At 49.5% G+C, this 26,527-nt stretch overlaps 1 protein-coding gene across 2 annotated transcripts; it reads left to right on the top strand.

Moving 5' to 3' along the window:
* On the top strand, positions 1-26,527 carry MX1 (MX dynamin like GTPase 1). Of its 2 annotated transcripts, XM_032865297.1 has the most exons (14): positions 1-109; positions 1,511-1,622; positions 5,705-5,897; positions 6,955-7,092; positions 9,708-9,862; positions 10,541-10,679; positions 11,227-11,425; positions 12,856-12,934; positions 14,634-14,756; positions 15,100-15,241; positions 17,676-17,834; positions 20,239-20,315; positions 21,695-21,946; positions 26,248-26,527. In XM_032865297.1, exons 2-14 carry the CDS (start codon positions 1,533-1,535, stop codon positions 26,476-26,478), a joined length of 1,977 nt encoding a protein of 658 aa, XP_032721188.1. In that variant the 5' UTR covers positions 1-109; positions 1,511-1,532; the 3' UTR covers positions 26,479-26,527. The 2 variants fall into 2 exon arrangements, with proteins under 2 accessions (XP_032721188.1, XP_032721189.1); XM_032865298.1 differs by lacking the exons at positions 1-109; positions 1,511-1,622; positions 5,705-5,897 and adding an exon at positions 7,983-8,041 and having other exon boundaries at positions 7,025-7,092.

Here is a 26,527-nt window from a genome sequence, read left to right as displayed (position 1 = left end):
TAATTTGTACAATTTGCATGATTTCAAGGAGGTGTGGGAGAACGACTCTGCATTTCTGCCTCAACTAGTCAGCGATACGTCGTCAAGTTAAAAGGAAGGTGTATTGGAGGTAAGCAGGTGCTTTTTATTTTTTATAACATTTATTTCAAGTTATGGAAAAATGTTCACTTACTTTTATCTGAGGTTATTAGGTATAGAAAATGTAATATTTAGAGACTTGTGGTCCCAGACATTTTAAAAAATGAATTCCAAATTACATATGTATGTGTTTTTTGGATACAGACGAGTATGCTGAAGTGGTTGATTAACTTATTTCCAAACAAAATGATGTTGTATCTGTTCCGTATCTATATGAGAAGGCGGACGTTAGCCGAACCTATTGTGGTAATCAGAATAGGTTCAAAATACACAAAATACGTAAATCAAACCATCATGTTTTACACCTGAAACTTACACAATGATCGGTGTCAATTATTTCTCAATAAAACTGGAAAAAAATAGAATAAAGTAAAGGACCTTAAGATACACTCATATGGGAGAAATGGAATAAAAACATGAAATCGGGAGCAAAGAGGACAGAATGAAAGAACTTCAAGTTCAAGTGTTTGTTTTTTTTTTCAACTGTCAAATTTCTCCAATTTTCAGAATCTCGCAGCTCCATTGGGAGTGGTATTATAATAATTTTACTTTTGCATGTGAATTTTAGTTCATTTTATTTTTTTTAAAGATTTTATTATTTATTTGAGAGAGAGACTACGCACATGTGTGCACCTATACTGCAGGGGTGGGGAGGAGGGGGCAAAGGGAAGGAGAAGCAGGCTCCCTGCTAGGCAGGGAGCCTGGACCCTGGAATCATGACCCGAGCCAAAGGCAGATGCTTAACCCACTGAGCCACCCAGGGGCCCCTGCATGTGAATCTTTTTTTTTTTTAAGATTTTATTTATTATTTATTTGACAGACAGAGATCACAAGTAGGCAATGAGGCAGGTGCGGGGGAGGCGGGGAGAAGCAGGCTCCCTGCTGAGCAGAGAGCCAGATGCAGGGCTCAGTGCCGGGCTTGATGCGGGGCTCGTTGAGCAGAGACTGATGCGGGGCTCTATGCGGGGCTCTATGCGGGGCTTGATCCCAGGACCCTGGGATCATGACCTGAGCCAAAGGCAGAGGCTTTAACCCACTGAGCCACCCAGGCACCCCTACATGTGAATCTTAAAAACACATCCATCATTTCATCCTTTGCCACTATTTAAATGTGTGGCAAAAAAATTTTTAGTGTTCAACCTAAAATTGTAACAGGAAATACCTAGCTGGAAGGACTCTTGAGGGGTCTGAGAGCACATTCCTAAAGACAGTTGAGCCAGCAGGCAGGTGTGTTCCCATCCGTCATTTGGCTCTTTGTCATTTTTCCCCAGTCCCTGCAGAGTTGAGGAGCCCCCAGTGTGTCTAGTGGTGTGGTTCAGGATTGAAGGTGCTGGCTTCGGAATTGTGTTAACCCTCATGTGCTTGATTGTAGGTTGCACTGATAGAGGAAGAAGATGGTTAATTCTACAGGAAAAATCACTGACTCAGACCCTGGTCTGATACTGAATGGACTTGCCGATAAGGCAGAGAAAAATCCAGACACGGTAAGTTGCTGCCTGAGCACCTCTGTCTGTGTGGACAGGAGCTGTGCTGGGGGTTGTCCTTGTAGACCCCCGAGATGCTGCCTCCTGTCTCTCCCACCATGCTTGCCAGCGCTATCCCTCCTCTGTTTGGCCGGGGCCCCTGTGGCAGCCCAGCGTGGTGTTGACACTTTGCCTTGGCCGACACTGGTTCCTGGGATGCACTTTCAGCCTGGGAAGCCAGGGGAAATGCTGAATGCTGACGGGCTCCCTTAGGAACTGGCCTGGGCTCTGGGCCCAAGGTCATGGATCATTACTCTCTTTCTGGTTGAACCCATCTTCATAATCAATGCTAAACAATATCTGAAACAATATTGAAAGCCACATAAAAGGACGTAGAAAGATAAGAAGGTCCCCAGTATCCCGTCCCTTGCTGGACTGTAACCAGCAGCCTGTGGGGCAGTAGGAACTCACCCCACCCACACCCTCATGCTTGGCTGGAGCTTGGCCTTTCTCGGTCACCTTGAATGTGCGTGTCTTGTAATCCAGTAATTCCGTTTCTGGCTGGAGACCTTGGTTCTCAACGTGTGGCCCCCACACCAGCATCCTCAACAAGGCCTGGGAAGTCTGAAATGCAAATGTGTTTGAAATGTAGATATCATATCATCCAGAAGCATCCCTCTTCCCCAGACCTAAAGAACTAGGAGCTCCAGGGGTGGGGCCTACCGGCTGTGTTTCAACCTTCAACCGGCGCTCCAGGTGATCCTGTCTGTGGTCAGGTTTGAGAACCACTCAGACACTCCTACGGGGACCCGCCGAGAGCCACCTTCATAACGGTGTTGTTTATGAGAGCAAAATCCAGAATTGATACAAGTGCGTGGGGATGGTGGATGCATTTGTAGGTAGCAGGATGCTCATGGGGCAGGATCCTCTTTAGGAGTGGGAATCTAGGCACTGAGACCTAAAACACCATAGTGGCGAAACAGAGTCAAGGCACAGAAGAAATGTGTGGTGTGGTCCCATTTACATGAAGTTCCGAATCAGGCAGCAGGAAGCCGTGTGTGGCTTAAAGTAGGTGGTAAAACCATCAAGAAGAACAAGAACGTGGTTCTCAGAGCCTCAGGATGGAGGGACCCTCGGTGGGGGGAGCGGTAACAGGAGGAAGGGGATGGGGGAGGGTACAGGGAGTGTCCGGTGTGCTGCGATTATGCGTTTTCTTAGTTCAGGGAGTTGGTTCATGCAATATCACTACTATTCATGTTGTATGAACTCTTGCGAATGGGTGATTTAAGGAAAAGGAAACAAGGGGCGCCTGGGCGGCTCAGTCGTTAAGTGTCTGCCTTCGGCTCAGGTCACGATCCCAGGGCCCTGGGATCAAGCCCCGCATTGGGCTCCCCATTCAGTGGGAAGCCTGCTTCTCCCTCTGCCTCTCCCCCTGCTTGGGTTCCCTCTCTCGCTGTGTCTGTCTCTGTCATATAAATAATTAAAATCTTTAAAAAAAAAAAAAAAGAAAGAAAGAAAGAAAAGAAATGAAAACAAAAAAAGAACCTAGGAGGAAGGCTAAGTGGGAGGCTGGTGGGTACAAAGGTGTAGCCAGGCCACCACGGGGCTGTCCCTGGGGAGGTGAGCTCCAGACCCTTCGGAAGCTTGTTAAAGAGAAAAATTGCAGCAGGCGCTTGCTGCAGACGTGGCCAGGAGGCTCTTCCTCATGCCTGTTGCTTTAAGGGAGAGAGATTGAGGTCAGGGTAATATACGAGGAGGACAAGTGGGGACATATAGACATCCAGAAATGTGAGGGAGTGGAGGGAGAACTACTAAGAGCAGGTTAGCATCAAGGGGGCCAGGGGAAGGAAATCTATTCGCTCTCAACAGTGAGGGTCTTCTGGATGAATGAAATATAAATACCTTCTGACCATGATATAAAGGAACTATTAAAACTTAGGATATTATGAAGCCCATTCTCATATTTTCTTCTTAATCAGGTTGTTTTCTTGTCAAGTTTTGAGAGTTCTTTATATATTCTGGGCGTAAGTCCTTTGCCAAATATCTGTTTTGCAAACATTTTTTCCAAGATTATGGCTTACTTTTATTCTCTTAATGGTCTTCTTGAAAGATTGGATGTTTTTTATTTTGATGAAGTCTGATTTATTGATGGTTCTTTTATAAATTGTGCTTTGGGGGCCATAGCTAAGAAACCAGGGCCTAACCAACAGCCACAAAGATTTTTCTCCTGTTTTCTTCTAAAAGTTCTGTAGTTTTGGGTTTTGCATTTAAGTCTATGATCCATTGGGGGAGAGTTTTTTTATATAGTATGGAGGATAGGTACAAAGTTGTTTTGTGTGTGGATGCCCAGTTGGCGAAGCACCATTTGTTTTAAGTCTTATCTTTCCACTGCATTGCCCTTGCACTTTCGTCAAAAATCAGTTGGCCATAGATAATGTCAGTTTATTTCTGAAATACATGTTCTGTTCTATTGATCTCTTTCTCCTTTTTTACACCAATATCACATTATTTGGTTACTGAAGCTTTTTAAATAAATATTGAAATTAGGTAATGTTAGCCTTCCAACTTTATTCTTCTTTTTCAAAATCACTCTGACTGTTCTAGGCATACTTAGACCATTTATATTTATTGTGGTTGTTAATGTAATTAAGTTTGAGAAGATTGTTTTGCTATTAGCTTTCTCCTTGACTTATCTGTATTTTATTTCCCCTTTTCTCTGTTCCTACCTTCTTTCAAAGTAATCAGATTATTTTTTATGATTCTTTTATCTCATTTATTGGTTTATTAAATATGCCTATTTTAGGGTTTATGGTACACAACTTTAACTAATCAAGTCTACCTTGAGGTGGTAGTATGTGATTTCCTGTTTAAACAAGAACCTTAGAACCATATGCTTCCAAACCATATCCTTCCATTTCTCCCCTCCCGGCCTTCATGCTGTTTTTCTTTTTTAGAAGATTTTATTTATTTATTTGAGAGAGACAGAGAGAATACACAAGCCATGGGGGGAGGGGCACAGGCAGAGGGAGAAGCAGACTCCCTGCTGAAGCAGGGAGCCTGACCTGGGACTCGATCCCAGGACCCTGGGATCATGACCTGAGCAAAAGGCAGATGTTCAACCAACTGAGCCACCCAAAACCTGCCTTAATGCTATTTTTATCATAAATTTTAATTTGACTCTATCACAAACCCCAAACATATGTTCTTATTATTTCTATTTGGTCATATGTCTTTTAAAGATACGTAAGTTGGGGTGCCTGGGTGGCTCAGTGGGTTAAAGCCTCTGCCTTTGGCTCAGGTCATGATCCCAGGGTCCTGGGATCGAGCCCCGCATTGGGCTCTTTGCTCAGCAGGGAGCCTGCTTCTTCCTCTCTCTCTCTCCCTGCCTGCCTCTCTGCCTACTTGTGATCTCTGTCTGTCAAATAAATTTTAAAAAAATAAAAATAAAAATAAAAAAAATAAAGATATGTAAGTTATTCTAAAAAAAGTATAGTAACCATTTCTGACATAGATTTCTTTGTGTAGATTCAGATTTTCATTCAGTCTCATTTTCCTTCCGGCAGAAGGACTCTAATATTCCCTGTGGTGCTGATCTGCTGGTGAGGAATTCATTCACTTTTTTATGTCTGAAAAAGTCTCTGTCTTCATTTGTTAAAAAGATATTTTAGCTAGGTATAGTTCTAGGTTGATGGATTATTCCCCCCAGTATTTAAAAAATGTTATTCCCACTATCTTCTTCTTTGATTATTTCTGATAAGAAATCTGCTGTGTACATCTAATCTTTGCTCTTCAGTGCCTAACATGTTCTCTGCCTGCTTGTATCACTTTGTCTCCATCACTAGTTTCAAGCAATTTGATTAAAATGGGCCTTGATGTAGTTTATGTTTCCTATGCTTGGGGTTCATTGAGCTTCTTGGATCTTTGGGTTAATCATTCAAGTTTGGGAAATTTTTATCAATTATTTCTTTTAATATTTCTTTCTGTTCCTTTCCCGTCCTCTTTTGTGAGATCCATGAACCTATGGTATTAGGCTGATTGAAGTCTGTCTTGATAGAAAATGATCTGCAGGCCATGATGGAATTCTTTGATTCTGCTTTCTTTAGGAACCCGAGAACAGCCTGTGTAACCACTATGAGGAGAAGGTGCGCCCCTGCATCGACCTCATTGACTCCCTGCGGGCCCTGGGCGTGGAGCAGGACCTGGCCCTGCCCGCCATCGCCGTCATCGGGGACCAGAGCTCAGGCAAGAGCTCCGTGCTGGAGGCTCTGTCGGGGGTCGCTCTCCCCAGAGGCAGCGGTAAGCACCTGTCCTGTGTATTAGTCAGCTCAGGCTGCCCTAGCAAGATGCCACAGATTGGGAGGCTAAAACAGCAGAAATTTATTTCTTACAGTTCTGGAGGCTGGAAGTCAAAAATCTAGGTGTTGACTGGGATGGTTTCTCCCACAGCCTTTCTCCTCACGCGGGTGACCATCTTATCATTGTGTCCTCATATGGCCTTCAGTCTGTGCACACATGTCTGGGATCTCTTTTCTTTTTTGGATGGATGCCAGTCATATTGGTTAAGGCTCCACTCTTAAGACCTCATTTAACCGTAATTACCCTTTTAAAGAAAGGCCCCATCTCCAAATGCAGTCGTATTGGGATTAGGTATGAATATGGGAGGTGGGACATGACTCAGTCCACACACCCTCATGTGGCACATTTTGATGTGTATTGTATGTAAACTGCACTTCGTGGCAGGTCTACATAAATGTATTTGGGCACCCAGAACCATATGGGTGTCTGTCCTGAGTCCCTTCTCAAGAAGTGACCCTCCTAGTGGGAGGTAAAGACTGGTGCTCTGGTCAGTGGTGCTGTTTGAGCGCCAAGGCCAAGGGATAACGAGGGCTCCAGGGGAGGTGACAGACCTGAGATGGGCCTTGAAATATAGGTCAGATATAGAGGAGGGTGGGATCTGGAAATTTATAGCAGGAGGGCAGTGGTGAGGAGGCCTGTTGAGAAAAGTATGCATTCCTGATGGTAGTGGACAGTGTATCCTGGGGGATAATGGAGGACACTTGCCTGAGTTTGGTGGTTTCTGAAACACTGGCGTGCCACTGGAGCTGATGGCAAAATGCTGAGATGATGGGAGAAGCATAGAGTATTGACTCTCAAGCATTAGTGAGCAAAAAATTACCTGGGCTGTGTAGTCCAGATGCATATTTCTAAGGCCACCCAGATGTAAAGCGTCCAAGTATCAGAGAATGAGACCAGGAGGTTTTAGTGGTCTGCCTGGATGATTATGGAAAATCAAAGGCCACCCTCTAAGACCCCTAAAAGCAGAGGACAGGACTAATGTGGACATGGTCTCCAGGGATTGTTACAAGATGTCCTCTGGTGCTGAAACTGAAGAAGGTCACGAACCAGGACGAGTGGAGGGGCAAAGTGAGTTACCAGGACTTCGAGAAGGAGATTTCAGACCCCTCGGAGGTGGAAGCGGAAATCAATAAAGGTGAGGGCCTCATGTCCGTGCATTATCGCCTCTTTGGACGTCTGGTCACCTGTGTGAAGTGGGAGGGGGTCCATCCGTCACTGCTCCTACCTTCCCCTGTCTGGGCCCATCCTGCTCCCCTGGGAACCCTCCCTCCCCAACCACATCTGCGTCAGGTCCCAGCTCCCTTGTAGCTTCTCTTCTCTGACCCCCATTAAGACCAGCGCTTTGGACAGAATCTGACCTCAGCCATTCGTTGCTCTGTTTGTAAGTATCTGAGAGTGATGTGAATTTTAAAATTTAAACAAGGAGTATCTGTCCCTTACTCAAAGTCTTTCCCACTCTGCAGATGGGATGGAGGAAAGATCAGGGTGCAGGGCCAGGGAACCCCTTTCATGTTCACCTGGTAAAAAGGCATTCTGGACCATCCCTGAGCCCTCTTTTTTTTTTTTTTTTAAAGATTTTATTTATTTATCTGACAGAGATCACAAGCAGGCAGAGAGGCAGGCAGAGAGAGAGGAGGAAGCAGGCTCCCTGATGAGCAGACAGCCCAATGCGGGGCTCGATCCCAGGACCCTGAGATCATGACCTGAGCCGAAGGCAGAGGCTTAACCCACTGAGCCACCCAGGCGCCCTGACCTGAACCCTCTTTAGAAGCCTTTCCTGGCTTTTCTTCCAAGAGTGAAATGCACGCGTGTGCATAATCCTATCTCGGGTTGACAGATGGGGGGTCTCAGTGAATGCAAACCACACCGATCACTCAGCCGTCTTAGAGCATCTGAAAGGAGAAATAGCGCTGGAAGACGGTCGGGACCCAGAGTGACCTGTTGGCTGCTTCTAGGACTGAGCGGGGCAAATAAATGGCCTTCCCCTTGTTGACCTGACTTTCTTCCTTGTTTGTCACCATTAAGGTTCAGTTATTGGAGGTGGGTACATAGCCGCATGACCTCATATTCAGCAGCAGAAAAAAGTGAGTTTGGTTTTTATGAAGGTGGAGGCACTAAGTCGCATTGATAGACTGTTTTACCGAAGTTGAAGGATGTTTGATAGAATGTTACTCTGTGATCGTTGGGGCAGAAAACAACCGTGCGTACCAGTTGGCCCTTCCCGCGTAACAAACCGGTCTCAAAACCTCGTGGCTTGGAGCTGTTTGCTTCTCGCAGTTCCATGGCTCAGCTGGGCAGCCTAGGACGGCGTGGGTCACCTACCCAAGCCCAGGGCTGGAATGACCAGGCCTTCTCTCCATGTGGTGGCCGTCCTTCTCCAGAGTCCAGGCTGGGCTTTTTATGTGGGGGGTGGGTGGTTCCCAGCGGCAAGAGAGAAGGATCCTCCGTGCTCGAGTTCTTGATCTCTCCTGGGATCCATTTTGTGATGTCCTGTCAGCCAAAGGGGGTCCCATGGGACACCCTCTGGATGGGAGAAGGTCGCCCTGTAGAAGAGCGTGCCTACAGTGATGGCAGGGAATCTGGAGGCCATTTGGGCAAGTGGGTCGCTAACACGGTGGTTTGAGTGATCTGCCCATTTTTTTCTCTCTCGCGTAGATGTCTGGAGGCAGGCAGCCCAGAGGTAATTTGGGGGATCCAGTATCAGGAGCCAGACTCCCTTGTTGTTTCCCCATTGTATGTGGCCATCAGTTCCAGTGCTGCCTGATCTAGACGGAAAGCCCCTGTTCCAGCTCCAGGGACACCAACACGGGACTTCTCCTGTCTTCCCAGTGGAGTTTCTGGAGGTTTCCTGTGACTTGGTCACACTTATCCCATAGGCCAGACTTAATCTCATGACCGCATGTCCGGTAAATGGATACTGGGGGCATGGGTAATAAATGGTGACATACACACCATTGTCATCGTCACTCCTGTCCCCGAGTTCCTGTTTGCTATAAAACAAGCCAAAAAGGCATTCTGGATTTGTGGAAAGGAGTCCAGAGGTGTTAGCTAACGATTTGATGAAATACATTTTATCTTTTTTATACAATATTTTATTTATTGAACAGAGAGAGAGAGGGAGCGAGCACGAGCAGGGGGACGGACAGAGAGAGAAGCAGACTCCCCCACTCAGCAGAGAGCCCAATATGGGACTCGATCTCAGAACCCCAGGGTCATGACCCAAGCCAAAGGCAGACGCTTCACCGACTGAGCCACCCAGGCCCCCCAGAAATACATGTATATCTTGAAATTTTCATCATTAAGGAGAAAGAAGCAGAATGAGATCCTGTATGGGAATACCAATGCTCATCAATTTTTCAACAAGAAAAATTCCCCTCCATAAGTTCCCAGACCATGTTTCAAGAGTTCCCGTGTGTTTTTAATTGCTTTCATTTTACTTCATTGTTAATTTCCTGTTGGCATCAAAGGGAAGATTTAGTGTGACAGCGGTAAGAATGCAGGTCTGCCCCGCTCTGGACTGGTTCAAGTCGGGTGATCCTGAGAGATGTTTTCGCTAAATGTTTTCTCTCTGGAGATAGTTCTGGCCACTGGAAAGAAGATACTGAGTTATCCTTTGAGGTTCCTTTTAGCTCCAGAAAGGGGCGTCTGCTCCCAGTATGCCTTGTCCGTGACTCGCGCGGGAGGACTGGCTGTAGGGAGATGCTTCCGCTCGAAGCTGTATTGACTTGCTCTCATTTTCCCTTTCCCCAGCCCAGAATGCCATTGCCGGGGAAGGACAGGGGATCAGTCATGAACTCATCAACCTGGAGGTCAGCTCCTCTCACGTCCCGGATCTGACCCTGATAGACCTCCCTGGCATCACCAGGGTGGCCGTGGGCAATCAGCCGGCCGACATTGGACGCCAGGTAAAGCCTCGCTCCGGAGGGTGGAGTGGTGCCCCAAACACCAGTGGGCTTGGGGCTGAGTCGGGAGAGTGGACATCAGGAAGGGTGAGGAGGATTGGGACAGCGAGGCGGTCTCCATGGCCTCCATCTGACTTGCTGGAGTCTGATGGAGGCTTCCTGGGGAGACTGAGGCCAACAGAGAGAACCAGAAATCCATTATACACGTGTGTGGGGTATCCACGGTGACCCATATTTAGTTATTAGTTACATCGGGTGGTGTGTCTAAGCCGGTGTGTGTTAGGAAGGGGTTTTATGTAGGGAGAGAAAGCATTAGAAACACGAATAATGACACCTTCTTACTGGCGAATACCACCCAAGGGGTTAAAGATTTAGGGCACAGTCAAGCACGTCTGGGCATCTTGTTTTTCCCTGTGGTTATCAGCTGCGGAGTCCTAGGAGGCGGTTCGCGAGCTAAGATCTGGTGGTCCCCGACCCCTGCCGCCCCACCCCTCCCCTGACCCCGGAGCTCTGTTTCTGCTGCGGTGAACTTGGTTTCTCATCACTCTGGTTCGGGCAATGCCACCCAGGCTCGTGCCTCATTTCTTTTGAGGAGCTACCCCTGGGACTCTGAGGTCCCGAAGCAATTACAAGGTCAGGACCTGTCCTTGTTCTCATACATACTGTCTCGCTTTCCCGCAGACCAAGCAGCTCATCAGGAAGTACATCCTCAGGCAGGAGACAATCAACTTGGTGGTGGTCCCCTGCAACGTGGACATCGCCACCACAGAGGCACTGAGCATGGCTCAGGAGGTGGACCCCGACGGAGACAGGACCATAGGTAAGAAGTCGGAAGAGCCTAACAGCCGTAGGTGATAACCTTCACTTTGCGGTGGGCTCAGCAGATGAGGCCGCTGGTCCTGGGGGGACCTGTGCTTCTCCGGGTGTGTGCCACGCCTCCCCTACCTGCATCAGAAAGAGCTAAAGGATGTTTAGCAATGCAAGGCCCACCAAATGCCCTAAGGGAGGGTCTCCGGGGCAGAGCCCAAGACCCTGCATTCTAAGATTTGCCTCAGGAAGGGGGTTCTACGGCACAGGGAAGTTTGAGAACCAGCCCAATAGAGAATGAACGCTTTCGTTGGGCAGAAAGAAAATTAAAAGGTCATTTCACATGCTGCTGTGCCTCTGGCATGAGGGCCAAGACCTGGGTAAAGCCAGCACCCCCAGCCGCCCACGGGGGCACGTGGTCTTTGTGCTGCCCAAGCAGTGGTTCGGTCCCTGGCCAGGGGCTCTGCCCACATGGTGGTCCTGCGGGGGCAGCTGTGTGCCCTCGAGCAGGCTGAGAGGGAGTGGTGCGAGGCCTCTAATCGGAAGACTCCGGCTTGCAGGAATCTTGACAAAGCCTGACCTGGTGGACAGAGGTACCGAAAGCAAGGTGGTGGACGTGGCACAGAACCTTGTCTGTCACCTGAAGAAGGGCTACATGATTGTCAAGTGCCGGGGCCAGCAGGACATCCAGGACCAGGTGACCCTGGCCGAGGCTCTGCAGAAAGAGAGAGACTTCTTTGAAGACCACCCACATTTCAGGTACCTGGCCGTGTTTTCACAAGGGCGAACCAAAACCTGGGGAGAAGGGTTGCTGTCCAAAAGCAGACATCCGCAGTGTTTGCACCTTGGCAATGACGGTGGGAGTCCCCTGGAAGACCAGAAGAGGAATTGACAAAGTTACCAAGAAATGCCTTTAAAGGATTAGATAAGGAGGGAATTGGCTACAGTCATTTCTCTGGTGTGGTGCTGCCGCCAAAATAAAAACATAAATGCCTTAAAATAGGGGGGAAAAATCAGAAAGCCCAGAAGCTGACCCAGGTACACGTATTTGATGTATGATACATGTGGCCTTTCAAATCATGGCCGCATTAGTCTGATTATCAATCAGGGGCGCAGCGGGGAATTGTCAGTTTTATGTACATTTTAGCACAATTAAAAAACTGACAGGTGTGGAAACTGATACTTAGCCGTGAGTGTACCCTCACAAACAGGCTCGTAAAATCATGGTTCCCTGCTGCCCTGTAAAATAAAAGTCCGGAAAAAGTCCTTTAAAATATAAGGAATCCTGTAATCACTCAGCGAACACAGATTTGTGTACAACGAGAATAGGCCTTCCTTCCTCCAAGCATCTTGAGGTTTAAGCTCTGGTCTTGGGGAAGGGTGTGTCCCCTACATCAGTGTCCTCCACGCTCCTCTGTAGGCACTCATCAGTGTGTTTTTGTGAAGACCGATGCCACCACGTATCCATAGATTTGCACGTATTACACACAGAAGGGTGTGTGTGTGTTATGAAAACTCATTTGTAGGTGACCACGTGCATTTTTATAAAAACCAGTTTTTATAGCCAGAGGTCATGAGACACACTTAATATATCAGCTGGAATGGGTCACCTGTACTATTTTTTTTTAAGATTTTATTCATTTGAGAGAGAGAGAGAAGGAGAAAGCATGGGCAGAGGGAGAGACAGAGGGAGAGGGAGAAGCAGGCTCCCCACTGAGCAGGGAGCCAGACACAGGACTTAATCCCAGGACCCGGCACTCACAACCCAAGCCAAAGGCAGATGCTTAGCCAACTGAGCCACCCAGGTGCCCCTGTCCCCCCCTTTTTTTTTAAATAGGCTCCAAGGCCAGCACAGAGCCCAACGCGGGTCTTAAACTCACAACCCTGAGATCAAGACCCAAGCTGAGGTCCAATGTCGAATGCACAACACACTGAGCCACAGAGGCCCCCGTGTTGCATTCATTTGAGGTGTACGGGACAGTGACTCAAGACTTCCGTACAGCCCTCTACCACTCGAAGTATCCGAAATAAGTCCAACGAAGGCAACCTCATTCCATGCGCGCCCATGCGGCCCATCAGTTGGGTGCCCGCTGGAAGTCGCTTGACTCTGTGGGCAGCAGAAAGCTGACTCCCATTTTCTGGCCACGCCAAGGTGGATGTGTGCACCGTCTCCTCTGCTCTGTCCGCAGGGTTCTCCTGGAGGAAGGAAGGGCCACAGTCCCCTGCCTGGCAGACAAGCTGACCTCCGAGCTCATCATGCACATCTGTGTAAGCACGGGCACAGTGGTCCGTTTTCTGACCACAAACCCAAAGCTCTGCCGTGCAGGCTGAGTGACCCACTGACGACCCCGGGGGCGGGCGACATTGCAGGAGTGGGTCTGCTCGGGTCTCCAGAGCAGCTCTCCCTTTCCAGCAAGCTCCCAGGTGCTGTGGACGCTGCTCGTCAGAGGACCACACGTTGGGTGGGAGCTCGCAGACGATATCCACGCAGCCTAATTAAAAATGAAAATCTTACGGGCCCTGCACCCACGTTCCCTTTCTCCTTACCGGCCACTGTCATAACGCCTTGGTCTTTGAGATGATCGTAGTATTTCATATTTTAGGTCTCTCTGGGGTTCTTTCTCAGAATTTGTCTGGACAGAATCTCTTGCTGTTTCCCGTCTGCGATCCCTTAAATAGATTTCTTGGCACACATCTCTCTTGCATTTTGCGCTTGATAATTCCCGGGTCAGAGGCCTTGGTGTCCTGGATTCTGCTGGTCACCCCCTACGACGCCCGGGCTTCGGGTTTTGACTCTGGGCCTGTTTTGGGACTGGATCTGTGGCCACTCAGAGAACCCCAGGTTCGAAATCTGTTTCTCCAGGGAGAGGCAGCCTTGGCTCCTGCCAGCCCCTCGGAAGGGCCTCCTGCCAATTCTCTGCTTGAGGCCTCAGGGAGTGCAGATTTGGGCGGCACACCTGTCTGAGGGCTGGCTCGTGGTCACAGGTGTCCCGTGCAATCCACGAAAATGGGGAGGGAGGGCGGGGCTGTTCCTAGCCGACCCACACATTGAGAGCCTGGCTCTTTGGCATCCCGGCTTTATGTAGAAGGAAGACGCCAGCTCATTGGACTCCTTGCCTCCAGCAAGCCCACCTGATTTATTCTTAGCCCCAGCCAAGTCCTTTTCTTTGCAACGAATACCCCTTGAGGCCAAATCTGGCTCTCCTCTTCTGTCCCCGGTCTCCTACGTCACCCAGCCATGCCTCCGAGTGTCTGTCCTGCCCCTGTCCACCCACAGATGCATTTCCAGCGGTGCTTTCCCCATGTCAGCCAGCATTTTTTTTTAAGATTTTATTTATTTGACAGACAGAGATCGCAAGTAGGCAGAGAGGCAGGCAGAGAGAGGAGGAAGCAGACTCACTGCTGAGCAGAGAGCCCGATGCGGGGCTCGATCCCAGGTCCCTGAGATCATGACCTGAGCCGAAGGCAGAGGCTTTAACCCACTGAGCCACCCAGGCACCCCTCAGCCGGCATTTTTTGATGTTTGCGGTGGAAGAGGGAGGTGGTGCCTGCTATCCACCATGTTGTCAGGCACAGAAGTCCCCAGTAACATTCATCTGTGGACAGCAGGAAAGCGGTTGGATCTCAAATGGCTCCAGCGGCCGCCTTTTCAGAGCCCATGAGACAAGCGGCTCTTTCTAATCTGCTGGCAGAGTGGTTGTCACGTGATCACAGAACCGCTCGATCCTTCTCCGATGGGGGCAGGCTCCACGCAGAGTGGTAGCCTCTGTGCCTCCCTGAGGCTGTCCCCCAGGAGAGCGGGGACATGGGAAGGGCTTGGTGGCATCAGCACATGCTAACACTCTCCCCCCATCTTCTCTCAAGAGGAAGCCAGGCAGTCAGGTATACCCAGCAGAGGGAGGCCTGGGAGCTCCCGCTCCTTCCCGGTCCATATTCATGTCTGTGCCTTATTTTCTCTTTTCCTCAGAAAACTCTGCCCCTGCTTGAAAATCAGATAAAGGAAAACCATGAGAAAATAACGGAGGAGTTACAGAAGTACGGCTCAGATGTGCCCGAAGACGAGCACGAGAAGATGTTTTTTCTGATAGACGTGAGTGTCGCACATCGCCACAAGTCCAGGAGTCACACATCTTTGTCCAGAAAGGGATCTTGTGCCTCATGCACTTTCTTATTGCTCCCCGAAAGCTGACCCAGGCTCGGTCTGCCTACTTGGCCCCAGAGAGGGGCTGGGGCGGAGGGACGGTGGGCAGTGAGTGACAGGTGTCACGCGTGCTCCCTGAGACCCCGAGGCAGTCAGGGCAGGCTGCGGGGGTCTGTCACCCCTGGAAGGGGGCAAGGAGAGACTCACCTGCCTTCTGCCTCCACGAGACCTCCCAATGCCCCCACGTGTGTTTGAAATACCTCCACTACCCTTATGCTCTCCTTGTTGGCAGAAAATTAATGCCTTTAGCCATGACATCAAGTCCTTGATCGAAGGGGAGGAGTCTGTGGGAGAGAATGAGAGTCGGCTTTTTACCAAAATCCGGAATGAGTTCCACAAATGGAGCACTGTGATTGAGAAGGCGTTCCAGAAAGGTGAGTCCGGGGTGCCATCGGTGACCTGGAGAGCCGGCTGGAGTGGGGAGGTCGCAGAGGGGCAGGGGGTGCGGCTGGTATGGATGCCGGTGAGGGGGTGCAGGGGCGCGGGGTGTGGAGGCCACACGTGACCCAGCCCAGCCCCCTGAGCTCGGGCCAGCAGGGGTCAGCTGTGGATTTCAGACGACACCCGCAGAGGACACACCATGACTTATTTCTGCTGACCAGACTTTCCCTTTGACCACTGTCCTTGGCTTTGAGTTCGGGACAGAGAAAGATCCCTTATGCATTTTTTACACAATTCAAAGGCCATACCTCTCAGTCCTGCTTGTTCCTTGGAGGAGGTACAGAGGGCAGGAGGAGATAAATAACAGCATTTCTTGTTGGAAAAATGGGGCCGTCCCTCGCCCCATCCGCACAGCTCCCACGCTGCTACTGGAGCTAACCCCACAGCACAGACGGCTGAACACCGCCGTGTGATGTGATCTTCCATCAGGGAGGGACCGCTGTCCCTTTCAAGGAGACAACAGTCCTGACCTCTGGCAGCCCCCCCACGCAGCCATCGCTCAGCAAGTTTATGACAGTACATAGCCCTTGAAAAATTAGCTTATTTTTTTAAGATGCTAAATTCCTCCCAACAAATGATCAGTTGCAAAGCACTGGGCACCCACATGCAGGTAAATGAATTTAGACCCCTACGTCCCCCCTTATGCAAAGATAAACTCAAAATGACTCAGAAACCAAAATGTGAGCCCTAGAACAGTAAAACTCCTAGAAGAAAGTGTAGATTTGAATCATGTCCTTGGATAGGCGGCGGATTTTAGACAGGACGCCTACAGCATGGATGACCAACAGAATAACAGACAAAGTGGACTTCATCAAGGTTAAAAACTTGTGTGTGTCAAACAGCACCCCTCCCCCCCATACAGAACAGGAGGAAATATTTGCAAATCGCACATCTGTAAGGGCCCCGTATCCAGAATATACAAAGAGCTCTTCAGATTCAACAACAAAAAAACAAATCATCCAAATTAAAAATGGACAAAGGATTAGAGTAGACATATCTCTAAAAGGAGAAATACAGATGGCTCAGAGGCACGGGTATAGACTCAGTGGGACGCAAACCAAATCCACAGGAGAGCCCCCTCACACCTGCTAGGATGACTAACATGTGTTTCTCCAGATGCCTCTCTCCTTGGCTTGTAGATGCCGCCTTCTCCCTGTGACTTTCCTGTGTGGGTCTGTGTCCTGCTTTCCTCCTCTAAGGACCTCAGTCAGATGGGATTTGATCATCTCCATCTCCAAACACAATCACATTTCTGAAGTGCTAGGGATTAGGACTTGAAACATACCCATTTTGGGGAGTCACAATTCAGCCTTTGACAGCAGACCATGGAATATTACTCAGCCGTGGAAAGGCATGGAGCACTGAACTTGGTGCAACATGCATGAGCCTTGAGGCCATCATGCTAAGTGTAGGAAGTGAGACACAGAGAGCCCCAGAATCTTTGATTCCGTTGATATGAAATGTCAAGAACAGGCAAATCCATAGAGATAGAAAGTAGATTAGTGGTTTCCAGGGGCTGTGGGGGGCGGGGAGTGGGGAGCGCGTGCTGATGGGCACAGGGTTCCTTGGAATGATGGAAGTGTTTGAGAATTAGCTGGTGGGGATGGTTACACCATGTCCCTCATGCACTAAAAATCACTGAACTCTACACTTTATTAGGGTGAATTTTATAGTATGTGAAGTATATCACAATTTAAAAAAAAAATGCCCATGAGAAAATTTCTCCTGAAGAAAAGAGGAGACCCAGACCACGATTCCTGGTTAGTTCTTCAAAAAGAGGAACCAGAGCTCTCTGATCTTGCACCAGCGGAAATATCCTCCATAGTCCACTTTGTTGGGAATTTTAAAAATTGCAAAAGTATAAAGAAGAAACAAAGTGTTTTATGTAGCAAACAGTGATCTTATATATCTGGTTACTCTCTTGTCTCCTCTGATCTATGAACAATTTCTACTCCTGCTGTTGTACGTGGATACTTGGATATGTGATGAGTCACGGATTCTGGATGGTGATACAATTTCTTTGGTAAACAGCTATAGAATTTCTTCCCCAAGAGGAAATTCCTTCCTTCCTCCTCTTCCCTTCTCCCCTTCTCCCATGGTTCACTGTCCTCTGACTGCACACACTGGCTCCACACTTGCCGCCTTGAGATGACTTCAGGAAAATGGTCTTGAGATCCATTTTTTTACTGCAAACCCTGAATTTTTTTTTTCCATTTGCAAATCAGATTTGATTTTTTTTCCCTTGCCTCTCTGTGTTTTCAGAAAGTCCAGAATGATATTGTATTAAAAAAACAAAAACAAAACAACAACAACAAAAAAACCCCCAAGGTTCCGTTTGTAAAATAACTCCAAATCCTTCTTTTCCAGGTTACAAAGCTATATATAAACAAATAGAGAAATTTGAAAATCGGTATCGTGGCAGAGAGCTGCCAGGGTTTGTCAATTACAAGACGTTTGAGATTATCATAAAACAGCAAATCAAAGAACTGGAGGAACCTGCTGTGGATATGCTACACACGGTAACGGGTGAGTTCTTGATTTTGCTTTTAGACATTTTATTTCCAGGGGAGGGAAAGGCTTGCACCCAAACCAGTGCTGACCTCCACAGCTCTCCTCCTGCGGTGTTTCTTAACCTCCCAAGAACCCGATTAATTCTCTGGTTCAACATTTCGATTCAGTTCTGACCCTGAGTTAGCACCCATCTTCCAGCTTAAGGGCTCAGCCCCTCAGGACCTCTCCGCCTTGTTCATGCTTCTAATGGACATGTTACTAATTAGAGTTCACATAGCCTCCTCCTCAGGTTCTATACTTTGCTAGAACAGCTCACAGGATGAGGAACACACTTTACTTATCTCTGCTGATTTATCTTAAAGGATGTACTTACCTTTGCCAGTTTACTGTAAAGGATGTGAATGAAAGAGATCCATAGGGGAGGTCTGGGAGGGTCCCAAGGGCAGGTGCTTTTGTCCTGTCTTGGGGGGTACCACCCTCTTGGCCCATGGGTATGTTCGCCAACCTGGAAGCTCTCTGAACCCTGTCACTTAGGGGATTTAAAGGAGGTGTAATCAGTGATCACAAAGACATAATCAATTATCAGCTCCATCTCCAGCCCCTTCCCCCCTCCCCAGGGGTAGCAAGGGGGTGCTGAAAGTTCCAGGCTTCTCCTCCAGGCGTGATCTTTCTGGTGACCAGGCCCCCCGTCTTGAAACTGTCCAGGGCCCACCAAGGGTCACCTCGTTAGAACGAGAGATATTCCTACCACCCAGGAGACTGTGAGGAGTTTAGGAACTCCGTGTCAGGAACCAGGAGCACAGACCAGATACCTTTGTCTTACTGTCCACACCTCCAGGTGGTTCCAGAGCTGTGATTTCTTCACAGACTCCAAATCCTGCATTTATTTGACACCTCTGAGGATCATGTTTCACCGCTAAAGAACTGTCCATCGTGGATAGTTCTGAGATTCTCGAGGCCGCGTGAGTCTAGGTGCTCTAACTGTCATGGCAGGTGGGAGAGCACCAGCAGCCACGGAGGAGAGACGCAGCTCTCCCTAGGACCGACGGCTCCTGTCTCCTGTAACTGCCATGCTCTCTGTCACCGAATCTCTTTTCTCTGTCCCCACCGTGGCTGACGCCATATTTCACTCATGCCTCAACTGTCTCGTTTCAGCAGGAAGTAATAATCATTTATGGATCCATGAACCCATAGAGGTTGGGGACTGTCCCATGACAGCACCCTAACAGATGTATTTCTAATCCAATTTTACCTTGAGTCTTAATAATTGTGTATCAGAACTGGTCATTGTGTTGTGTTGATAGAGCCTTACAGTCATAGACAAAAACTTTGAAACATATATGTATATACACCTCCCTCTGTTTCAGGAAGACAAGATGTGGAGTCAGGAAAAGATTTTCAGGGTGCCTGGGTCAGCTGAGAGTCTGACTTTTGATCCCCGCTCAGGTCTCCATCTCAGGGTTATGAGTTCAAATCCAGCGCTGGGTTCCATGCTGGGTGTGTAGCCTACCTAAAAGAAAATTTCAAGCATAAAGATGCTGCACATCGTATTAGGACAAAATTTTGTCAGGAAGTCCAATGGAAATATGAGGAGTTTCAAAAACTAAAAATATACAAAAAAATAAAGATATAATGATGGGGCATGGGGGGCTCAGTCATTGGGTGTCTGCCTTCAGCCCGGGTCATGATCTCAGGGCCCTGGGATCGAGCCCCACATTGGGCTCCTGGCTTGGTGGGAAGCCTACTTCTCCCTCTCCCACCCCCACTGCTTGTGTTCCCTCTCCTGCTGTCTCTTTCTCTGTCAAATAAGTAAATAAGATCTTTAAAAAAAAATGTAAATTTTCTGATGATAAGAGCATGTTCATGTTTTTTTTTTTTTCAAATAAATAACATGGCCATTTAGAGCCCATTGATGTATGTGAGAGTGCTGTGTCTTACTATAAAATATTTATATAGTTATAACGTACCAGAGATTACATTCTTTGCAACTATCTCTATCTAGGGTGAAAAAAAATTTTTTTAAGATTTTATTTATTTTAGGGAGAAAGCACAAGAAGGGGGACAGGCAGAGGGAGAGAGAATCCCAAGCAGATTCTCTGTGGGGCGTGGAGCCTGATGTGGGGCTCGATCCTAGGACCCTGAGATCAGGACCTGAGCCCAAACCTAGAGCTGGAATCTTAACCAATCGCACCAGCCAGGCGCCCCAGGCTGCAATGTTTAAATGTCACCGAAATACGCCAGGGGACAATTAGACTTTAAGCCAGAGAGCCACCAGCAAAAAGGGCACGGCAGATGGCCCTGAACGGGAAGACAGGGCAGGAGGGAGGGGAGGAAACTTCATATCTGGATATTTCACCCTCTTTTTTTTTTTTTTTTTTTGGCAGTGTACGATTATGAATGAATCTTGTTTTTTCCTCAGATATGGTCCAGGCTGCCTTCACGGATATTTCGAAAGCAAACTTTGATGAATTTTTCAACCTCTACCGAACTACCAAGGTAAAACTGACCGCATGTTATTTAAAAAATAGTAATAATAATAATGTCAGCCTGATGCTGGAAAACAGATTTCTTGGGTTAAGACCGTCTCGACTTTACTGGGTGTTTGGAGAAGCGAAGAGTCCCGCACGGTAGTGAAATCGACCGGTGGTCCTGCCGGTGAGGTCTGGTGGGAAGCAGGAAGGCCAGCTGAAGAGTGAGACGGGGGATAGAAACCAGACCCTCAAAACCACTAGAACAAAGGAGACCCATAGTTCCCGTGGAACACCGTCGCCTCTGGTCACAACGGCTTTAACCTTGAAACTCACTGCGGAAGCCGCAGGGACGCCGGTGTCTTCCGAGAGTCCCTGGTCCGCTTTTAGAAACAGGGGCTGCCCCCGGGTCAGCCCGGGCCCACGTGGCCCAGAGCGTGGCCTTGGCCGGCTTACGTGATAGTAACTGAACCCTCACGTTCCGGAGGCTGGAGGGCCCCGATCGAGATGCTCAGATCCCACATCTGCTAGGGCCCGATTCATGGCTTGTCGTGGCCGCTTTCTCCTTGTATCCTCAGGAGAGAGAGGGAGACAGAACGGGGTCGGGGAGGGAGGGCCGGAGGGAGGGAGGGCCTGAGGGAAGGAGGGGGAGAGTAAGGGAGAAGGAAAGCACTCTGCGGTCTCTTCTTAGATGGGCGTTGACCCCATCTATAAGGGCTTCACTGGCCAGGCCTGACCCCCTAAAGTGCCCCCCCATGCCATCACACTGGGGATTAAGCTTCCAACCTGTGAATTTTGGGGAACACACACCTTGCCCCCCAGCACCCAGCATCGCTGGGGAGATTAGCTTGGCCTTGCACAGGCTGGGGGGCTTGTGGTGGACTACTTCTGCTGCCTGGACCTCTGGAATGAACACAGAATAAAATGTTTGGGGCTTGGGGTGCCCCCAGCACTATGCGTCACACTTGGTGGCCCTGAATGTGAGTTCTGGGGAGTCCAGATATTTTCTGTGTGAGAGATCGACGCCCCAGCCAGTTTCTTCAAACTGTAAGGACATGAAGCATGCAGAATTGAACTGACTTAAATTTTTGGCCCCACTCTTATCCCCGTGAGCTCTCCGATGGGGCCTATAGTCCTGATTCGATGGGAAAGCCCCCCCAAAGAGAAAGATAGAAGCTGAGATCTTGGGCCCACAAGCCAGCCCATTTGGGTTTCAGGAGGGGCGTCCAGGCTCCTGGGAGGTTCTGCACCCGGCCAGGGTGGGAGCCCCATCCTAGACAAGCCAGCGTGGGGTGCTGTCTTGGCTCACCTGGGAGCCGGCCGGCCATGGGCTCTGAGGAGGACCTCCTTTCTCGCGCCTGTGATCTGTTTCTGAGGGACCGTTGTTGTGCTTCTCTCTTGCTGCAGTCCAAAATTGAGGACATTAAATTTGAGCTAGAAGAGGAAGCCGAGAAGTCCATCCGCCTTCACTTCCAAATGGAGCAGATCGTCTACTGCCAGGACCAAGTGTACCAGCGGGCGCTGCAGAGGGTCCGAGAGAAGGAGTCGGAAGAGGGAAAGAAGAACCAAAAGATAAACAGCATGATGACCACCGAAGAACTTTCTCTAGTAAACATCTCCTTGTCTGAGATCTTTGAGCATCTGATGGCGTACCGTCAGGTAAGCCCGTGGGCACCTCCAAAGGCTGGTTTTCAGTCTGTGTCCTTGTCTCGTGAATGCCTCTTTGGCCTACCGGTCTCTGCATGGTGACCACCAGTCGGCTCGTCTTCCAGGCCCTTCCGGGAGCTCCGTGGAGACATTGCGCCTCGGAGAGGTGAGCAGAGGCCGGGGCTCAGAGCCACCCACTTCTGGTACGGACAGACTGTGTGGCCCTGGCCAGGTTAATTGACCTCTCTGAGCTTCAGCTTTCTTCTCTGTAAAGTGGTATTTCCTCCCAGTTCTCGTGAATCTTCAGTGAGATAAGCACGGGTAGGACCCTCTGCTCAGTGTTGGTGGGCAATGGCCGTGTGCCCAGTAGAAGCGACTCACAGAGATACATGCTTTGATGGCTGCTGTCCATTTCAACTAAAGTGAAAAGCAGTGTCGATGCTGGGGAAGGACGTCCACCTCAGAGCCGCTGCGATGGGTGGGGGTCTGGACAGGTAAAGCAAATAGGCATCTTTCCGTTTACCAGATATCTCCATCAAGTCAGTATGTGGATGCTTTCAGGCTTTTCGAATTCAGCAGCGCAGGCAGGTCTCCCGGGATCTGGCAGTCATGCAGATGTGGATTGCAGGTGTGAGGTGGGGTGAGGATTGTGCGCCTCTAATGGCTCCCAGGGGATGCCCTTGCTATGGGGCAGAGACGGTCAGACTCCATTCCCTGCAGACGCTGTGATGTGTGCCCACGTGAGTGAGTCCTGTGAAGGGCCAGCCAGGAGGCACCCATGCACCTTGGCGTCTCCCGCAGTTAAGCCTACTACCTGTCTGGTTATGGGCCTCACAGAGACGTTTAGAGGAGGCAATGCACAGACAGAGAGAATCCCGAGAGGAGAATGAGTTGATGGTGGAAGATGTCCCCCACCCACCCCCTCCTGAGCCCTCCCTTCTCCCCAAAAGAGGTCCTTCTCTGGTCTCTTGACACCGTCCAAGGGAAAGCTTTCTTCTTCTGCAGGAAGTCTCTGTTTGGCGCTTAAGGCCTTCAACGGATTGGATGAGGCCCACCCTTGTGATCTCAGATACTCTCCCTTACTCAGAGTCAACTGACTGGAGATGTTAACACATTTACAAAATACAGAAATATCTAAGTTAGCATTTGATTGAGTAACTGAGAGATTTGACCAGGCCACAGTGATGTACGAAAGTAGCACACTCCGTTACACTGAGGAATTCTCCCCCACAGATGGCCTGCTTCATCCCACACTTGGCAGTCTGCTCTCCACTGAAGTTGTTGGCTTCTCGACATGGCGACTGGTCGAACATGAGCTCTTGTTGTGTTTTCTCTTATTACAATGAGGTGGGGTGTGGTTTCACAGCGCAAGAGCTATTTCGGTTCCCTATTTAGGAAACTGTGCTTCTGGCAGAAATTCTCTGCAGAGCACGGTCTCAGATCTTGGCGATTTGTGGTGCAAATATCCCAGAGTTTGTCATCTGCCTGGTGACTTTCTTTTTGGTGGTTTTAGACCATGCTGGCGTTTTCTAGATTTCTGAGTTGGGCTCAATAGTTATTTCCTTGTGGGGCTTCCGAACTTTTTGTAGAAATGTCTCCACTAACGCCGCTGGACTTTGTCTCTGAGATTTAGAAACAAAGTCTATACATTAAAAGTAATATAACATTTCAACTTTTGTATTTCAATTGTGATGCGTTTGGAATTACATGGTGTCCAGAATGAGGCTTGCTCTAGATGGCTGTTGGTTGTCCTTGAACTATCACTTGAAGACCCTATCCCAGGCCCGCTGGTGTGTAATAATGCCTTTAATCAGTCACCCTCCTCCTCTGTGTCCTGGGCTCTTTTTTCTAGATCCCGAATTCTCTTCTATTGGTTTACTTTTCCTTTCCTAAGTCAGTAATTACTGACTTAGGACGGCACATGACTACATGTGCAGCTTTTTATACAAGTCTTAAATGTTTAGTGTAGCTGATATCCCCAAATAGTGCGGTAAAATATACATCACGTAACATTTACCATCTTAACTATCTTTATGTGTCCTGGTCAGCGGCTTTAGGCACATTCACACTGTCATGCAGCCGTCCCCCCTGTCCGCCTCCAGTACGGTCCACATCCCGTCCCCATGAAACACGGAGTTCGCCATCCCCTCCTGCCACCCCGATCCTCCCCCATTCTACCTTCCAATTCTGTGAATTTTCGTATTCAAGGTAGCTCATGTAAGTAGACCTGTGCAATCTCTGTCCCTGCGTGTCTGGCTTATTTTACATGGCATAATGTCCTCAAGGCTCGTCTTTGCTGGGACACGTGCCAGAACGCCTTCCTTTTAGAGTAGAGTGACTTTCCATCGTAGGGACCGACCACATCCGGTTTATCCGCTCGTCTGTCCATGCACATTTCACTTGTCTGTCCCTTCGGGCCGGATGATGCTGCTGAGAACATGGGCAGGCAATGCGGTCTGTGGTCCTACCTGGCCTGGCCTTGGGCAGAAATGTTCCGCCATTCTCGTTTGTTCGTTTCAGTATGAATTGTCGGATTAGCTTATCCCATTCCGGGTGAGACGAGAGCCGCTGACATGCTCACGGCGCTTATATTCCTTTGCTGGTCTGCCAAGGAGACTCGACATCCTCATGATGTGAGATTTTTCTGTCCAGGAATATCGAGGGTCTCTCCTCTTGAAGATCTCCTTTTGGGGGAGGCTTGGAAGTGTTTCAACGCTCTCTTTGCGTAGACTGGGCACACTTTTTCCGTTTTGTCTTCTGTTTGCTGTCGGATATGGTCTCTGCAGCTGATTCTTGTGCGTTTTCCCAACAAACCCTCCCCGTGTGGCACATAGCGATAGCTTCCCATCCCCCTTCCCTTTCCAGTTTCACGCCCGGAGCTCCCGCTTCCGATCCTTTTAGTGCAACTGGAAACAACCAGGGAGTCAGAGGGCAGCCTCACCTTGTCTGAATCTAATGAGAATGCTACTTTTCTCCATTTAAGTATGATCCTCCGTGGCTAAAAGCAAGGTTTCAGTGGAACTGTGCTCCCCCTTGAGGTTCCAGGGGAGAACCTGTCTCTGCCTCGTGCAGCTTCTGGAGGCCGCCCGTGGTCCTCAGTGCGTGGCCACTCCTCCATCTTCAAAGGCGGCAATGCTGCATCTCCGACCTCCTTCCAGACCGCACGCCGTCCGAATCTGCGGCCTGCCTCCCTCCTTTGCACCCGGCCCTCCAGAAAATGCAGGATACTCTCCCTAGTTTAACATCAGCTGACGATCTCAACCCCATCTGCGTCCTCAACTCCCCTTTGCTGCATGAGGGCCTGTGCTGTTCTATGGTCAGGACGCAGGTGTCCCTGTAGCCATCTGTCTCCCTGGTGCTCTCATTGTGAAATCGGGCAGGTGTCCCTAGGTCAGGGGTTGGCACAATGGCCCCGTGGGTCGGTAAGGGCCAAGGCAGCTGACTGTCACCACTCAGAAATTTCTTCTCCATTACCGGAGAGATGGTTTCCCGCAAACATGGCCCGTCTGGGGGATCTCCCGCTCGTTCCTTGTCCCCTTCCCTCCGCCTGCTGTGGTGGCAGGCCACATCCCTCGCTAACTGTCACCCTGGAGCCCAGAGCTGTGTCCCAGCTCTGCTGCATGGCCTCTCGGGTGTTCTTCACCTAGTGCCTAGTCCACGCCTGACTCTCTTCCAACTTTCCCTTTCAGCTTGTTTAATCTTTTTAACCATCTCGTGAGGCCAGGTTCTCAGACTCTATTTTCTGGGGGAGGAAACGGAGGCACAGGGACATGGAAGGGACATCAGCCTGTTTCAGGAGGCTTTTCAGTAACAGGTGGGGCCTACGGAAGGAGGGAGGGAGGAGGGAGGAAGGAGGGAGGGTGAAAGGAAGGAGGAGGAAGGAGGAGGAAGGGCTGACACTGATGTCGGACATGCAGAGACAGCAGAGGACGCCCCTCTGTGGCTTTTGACAGCCCAGCCCTTTTTTCTGCTAAATAATTTTCATGTGGATTAAAAACCAAGTCCTACAATCTTTCCAGCAGAGCTGCAAATCCATTGAAATTGGAGTTTTTGTTCTCAGTCTGTGCATTTACCCTTTACAAGCCCATTTTATCCTCTCTGATCAGAAGGAACACGAGTGCTCAGGACTCCTGGGCGGGGGAGGCGGCGTCGGGGCTGGGGCGCTCCCTGCACCAGGGGTTCCCCCGAGGACACTGCTGGGTGGGAGGCCCAGCCGGGGGCGTGCACCTGCCCAGCCGTGCCCGACACTCACAGGCTCCCGTGGGCCCCTCAGCCCTCCGTGACGGTGACCGTGACCTCTTCTTCCCCACCAGGAGGCCACCACGCGCATCTCCAGCCACATCCCACTGATCATCCAGTACTTCATCCTGCAAGTGTACGAGCAGAAGCTGCAGAAGGCCATGCTGCAGCTGCTCCAGGACAAGGACACCTACAACTGGCTCCTTAAGGAACGCAGTGACACCAGCGACAAGAGGAAGTTCCTGAAGGAGCGGCTGGCGCGGCTGGCCCAGGCTCGGCGCCGCCTGGCCAAGTTCCCCGGTTAAGGCGGCTCCTGGACCCGCTCGCGTCTCCAGGGCACCTCTGCCGAGAGCG

Source organism: Lontra canadensis, unplaced genomic scaffold (assembly GCF_010015895.1).
Source record: "Lontra canadensis isolate GAN:19392208 unplaced genomic scaffold, GSC_riverotter_1.0 scaffold29, whole genome shotgun sequence".
Classification (NCBI taxonomy): domain Eukaryota; kingdom Metazoa; phylum Chordata; class Mammalia; order Carnivora; family Mustelidae; genus Lontra; species Lontra canadensis.
The sequence above is the reverse complement of the archived record's forward strand: the minus strand, read 5'-3'. Positions and strand labels throughout refer to the sequence as shown.

Coding starts and splice junctions, on each gene's coding strand:
- MX1 (XM_032865297.1), top strand. CDS start 1,533: ATGGTTAATTCTACAGGAAAAATCACTGACTCAGACCCTGGTCTGATA. Junction 1,623..5,704: donor CAGAGAAAAATCCAGACACG/GTAAGTTGCTGC, acceptor TGCTTTCTTTAG/GAACCCGAGAACAGCCTGTG. Junction 7,093..9,707: donor GGAAGCGGAAATCAATAAAG/GTGAGGGCCTCA, acceptor CCCTTTCCCCAG/CCCAGAATGCCATTGCCGGG.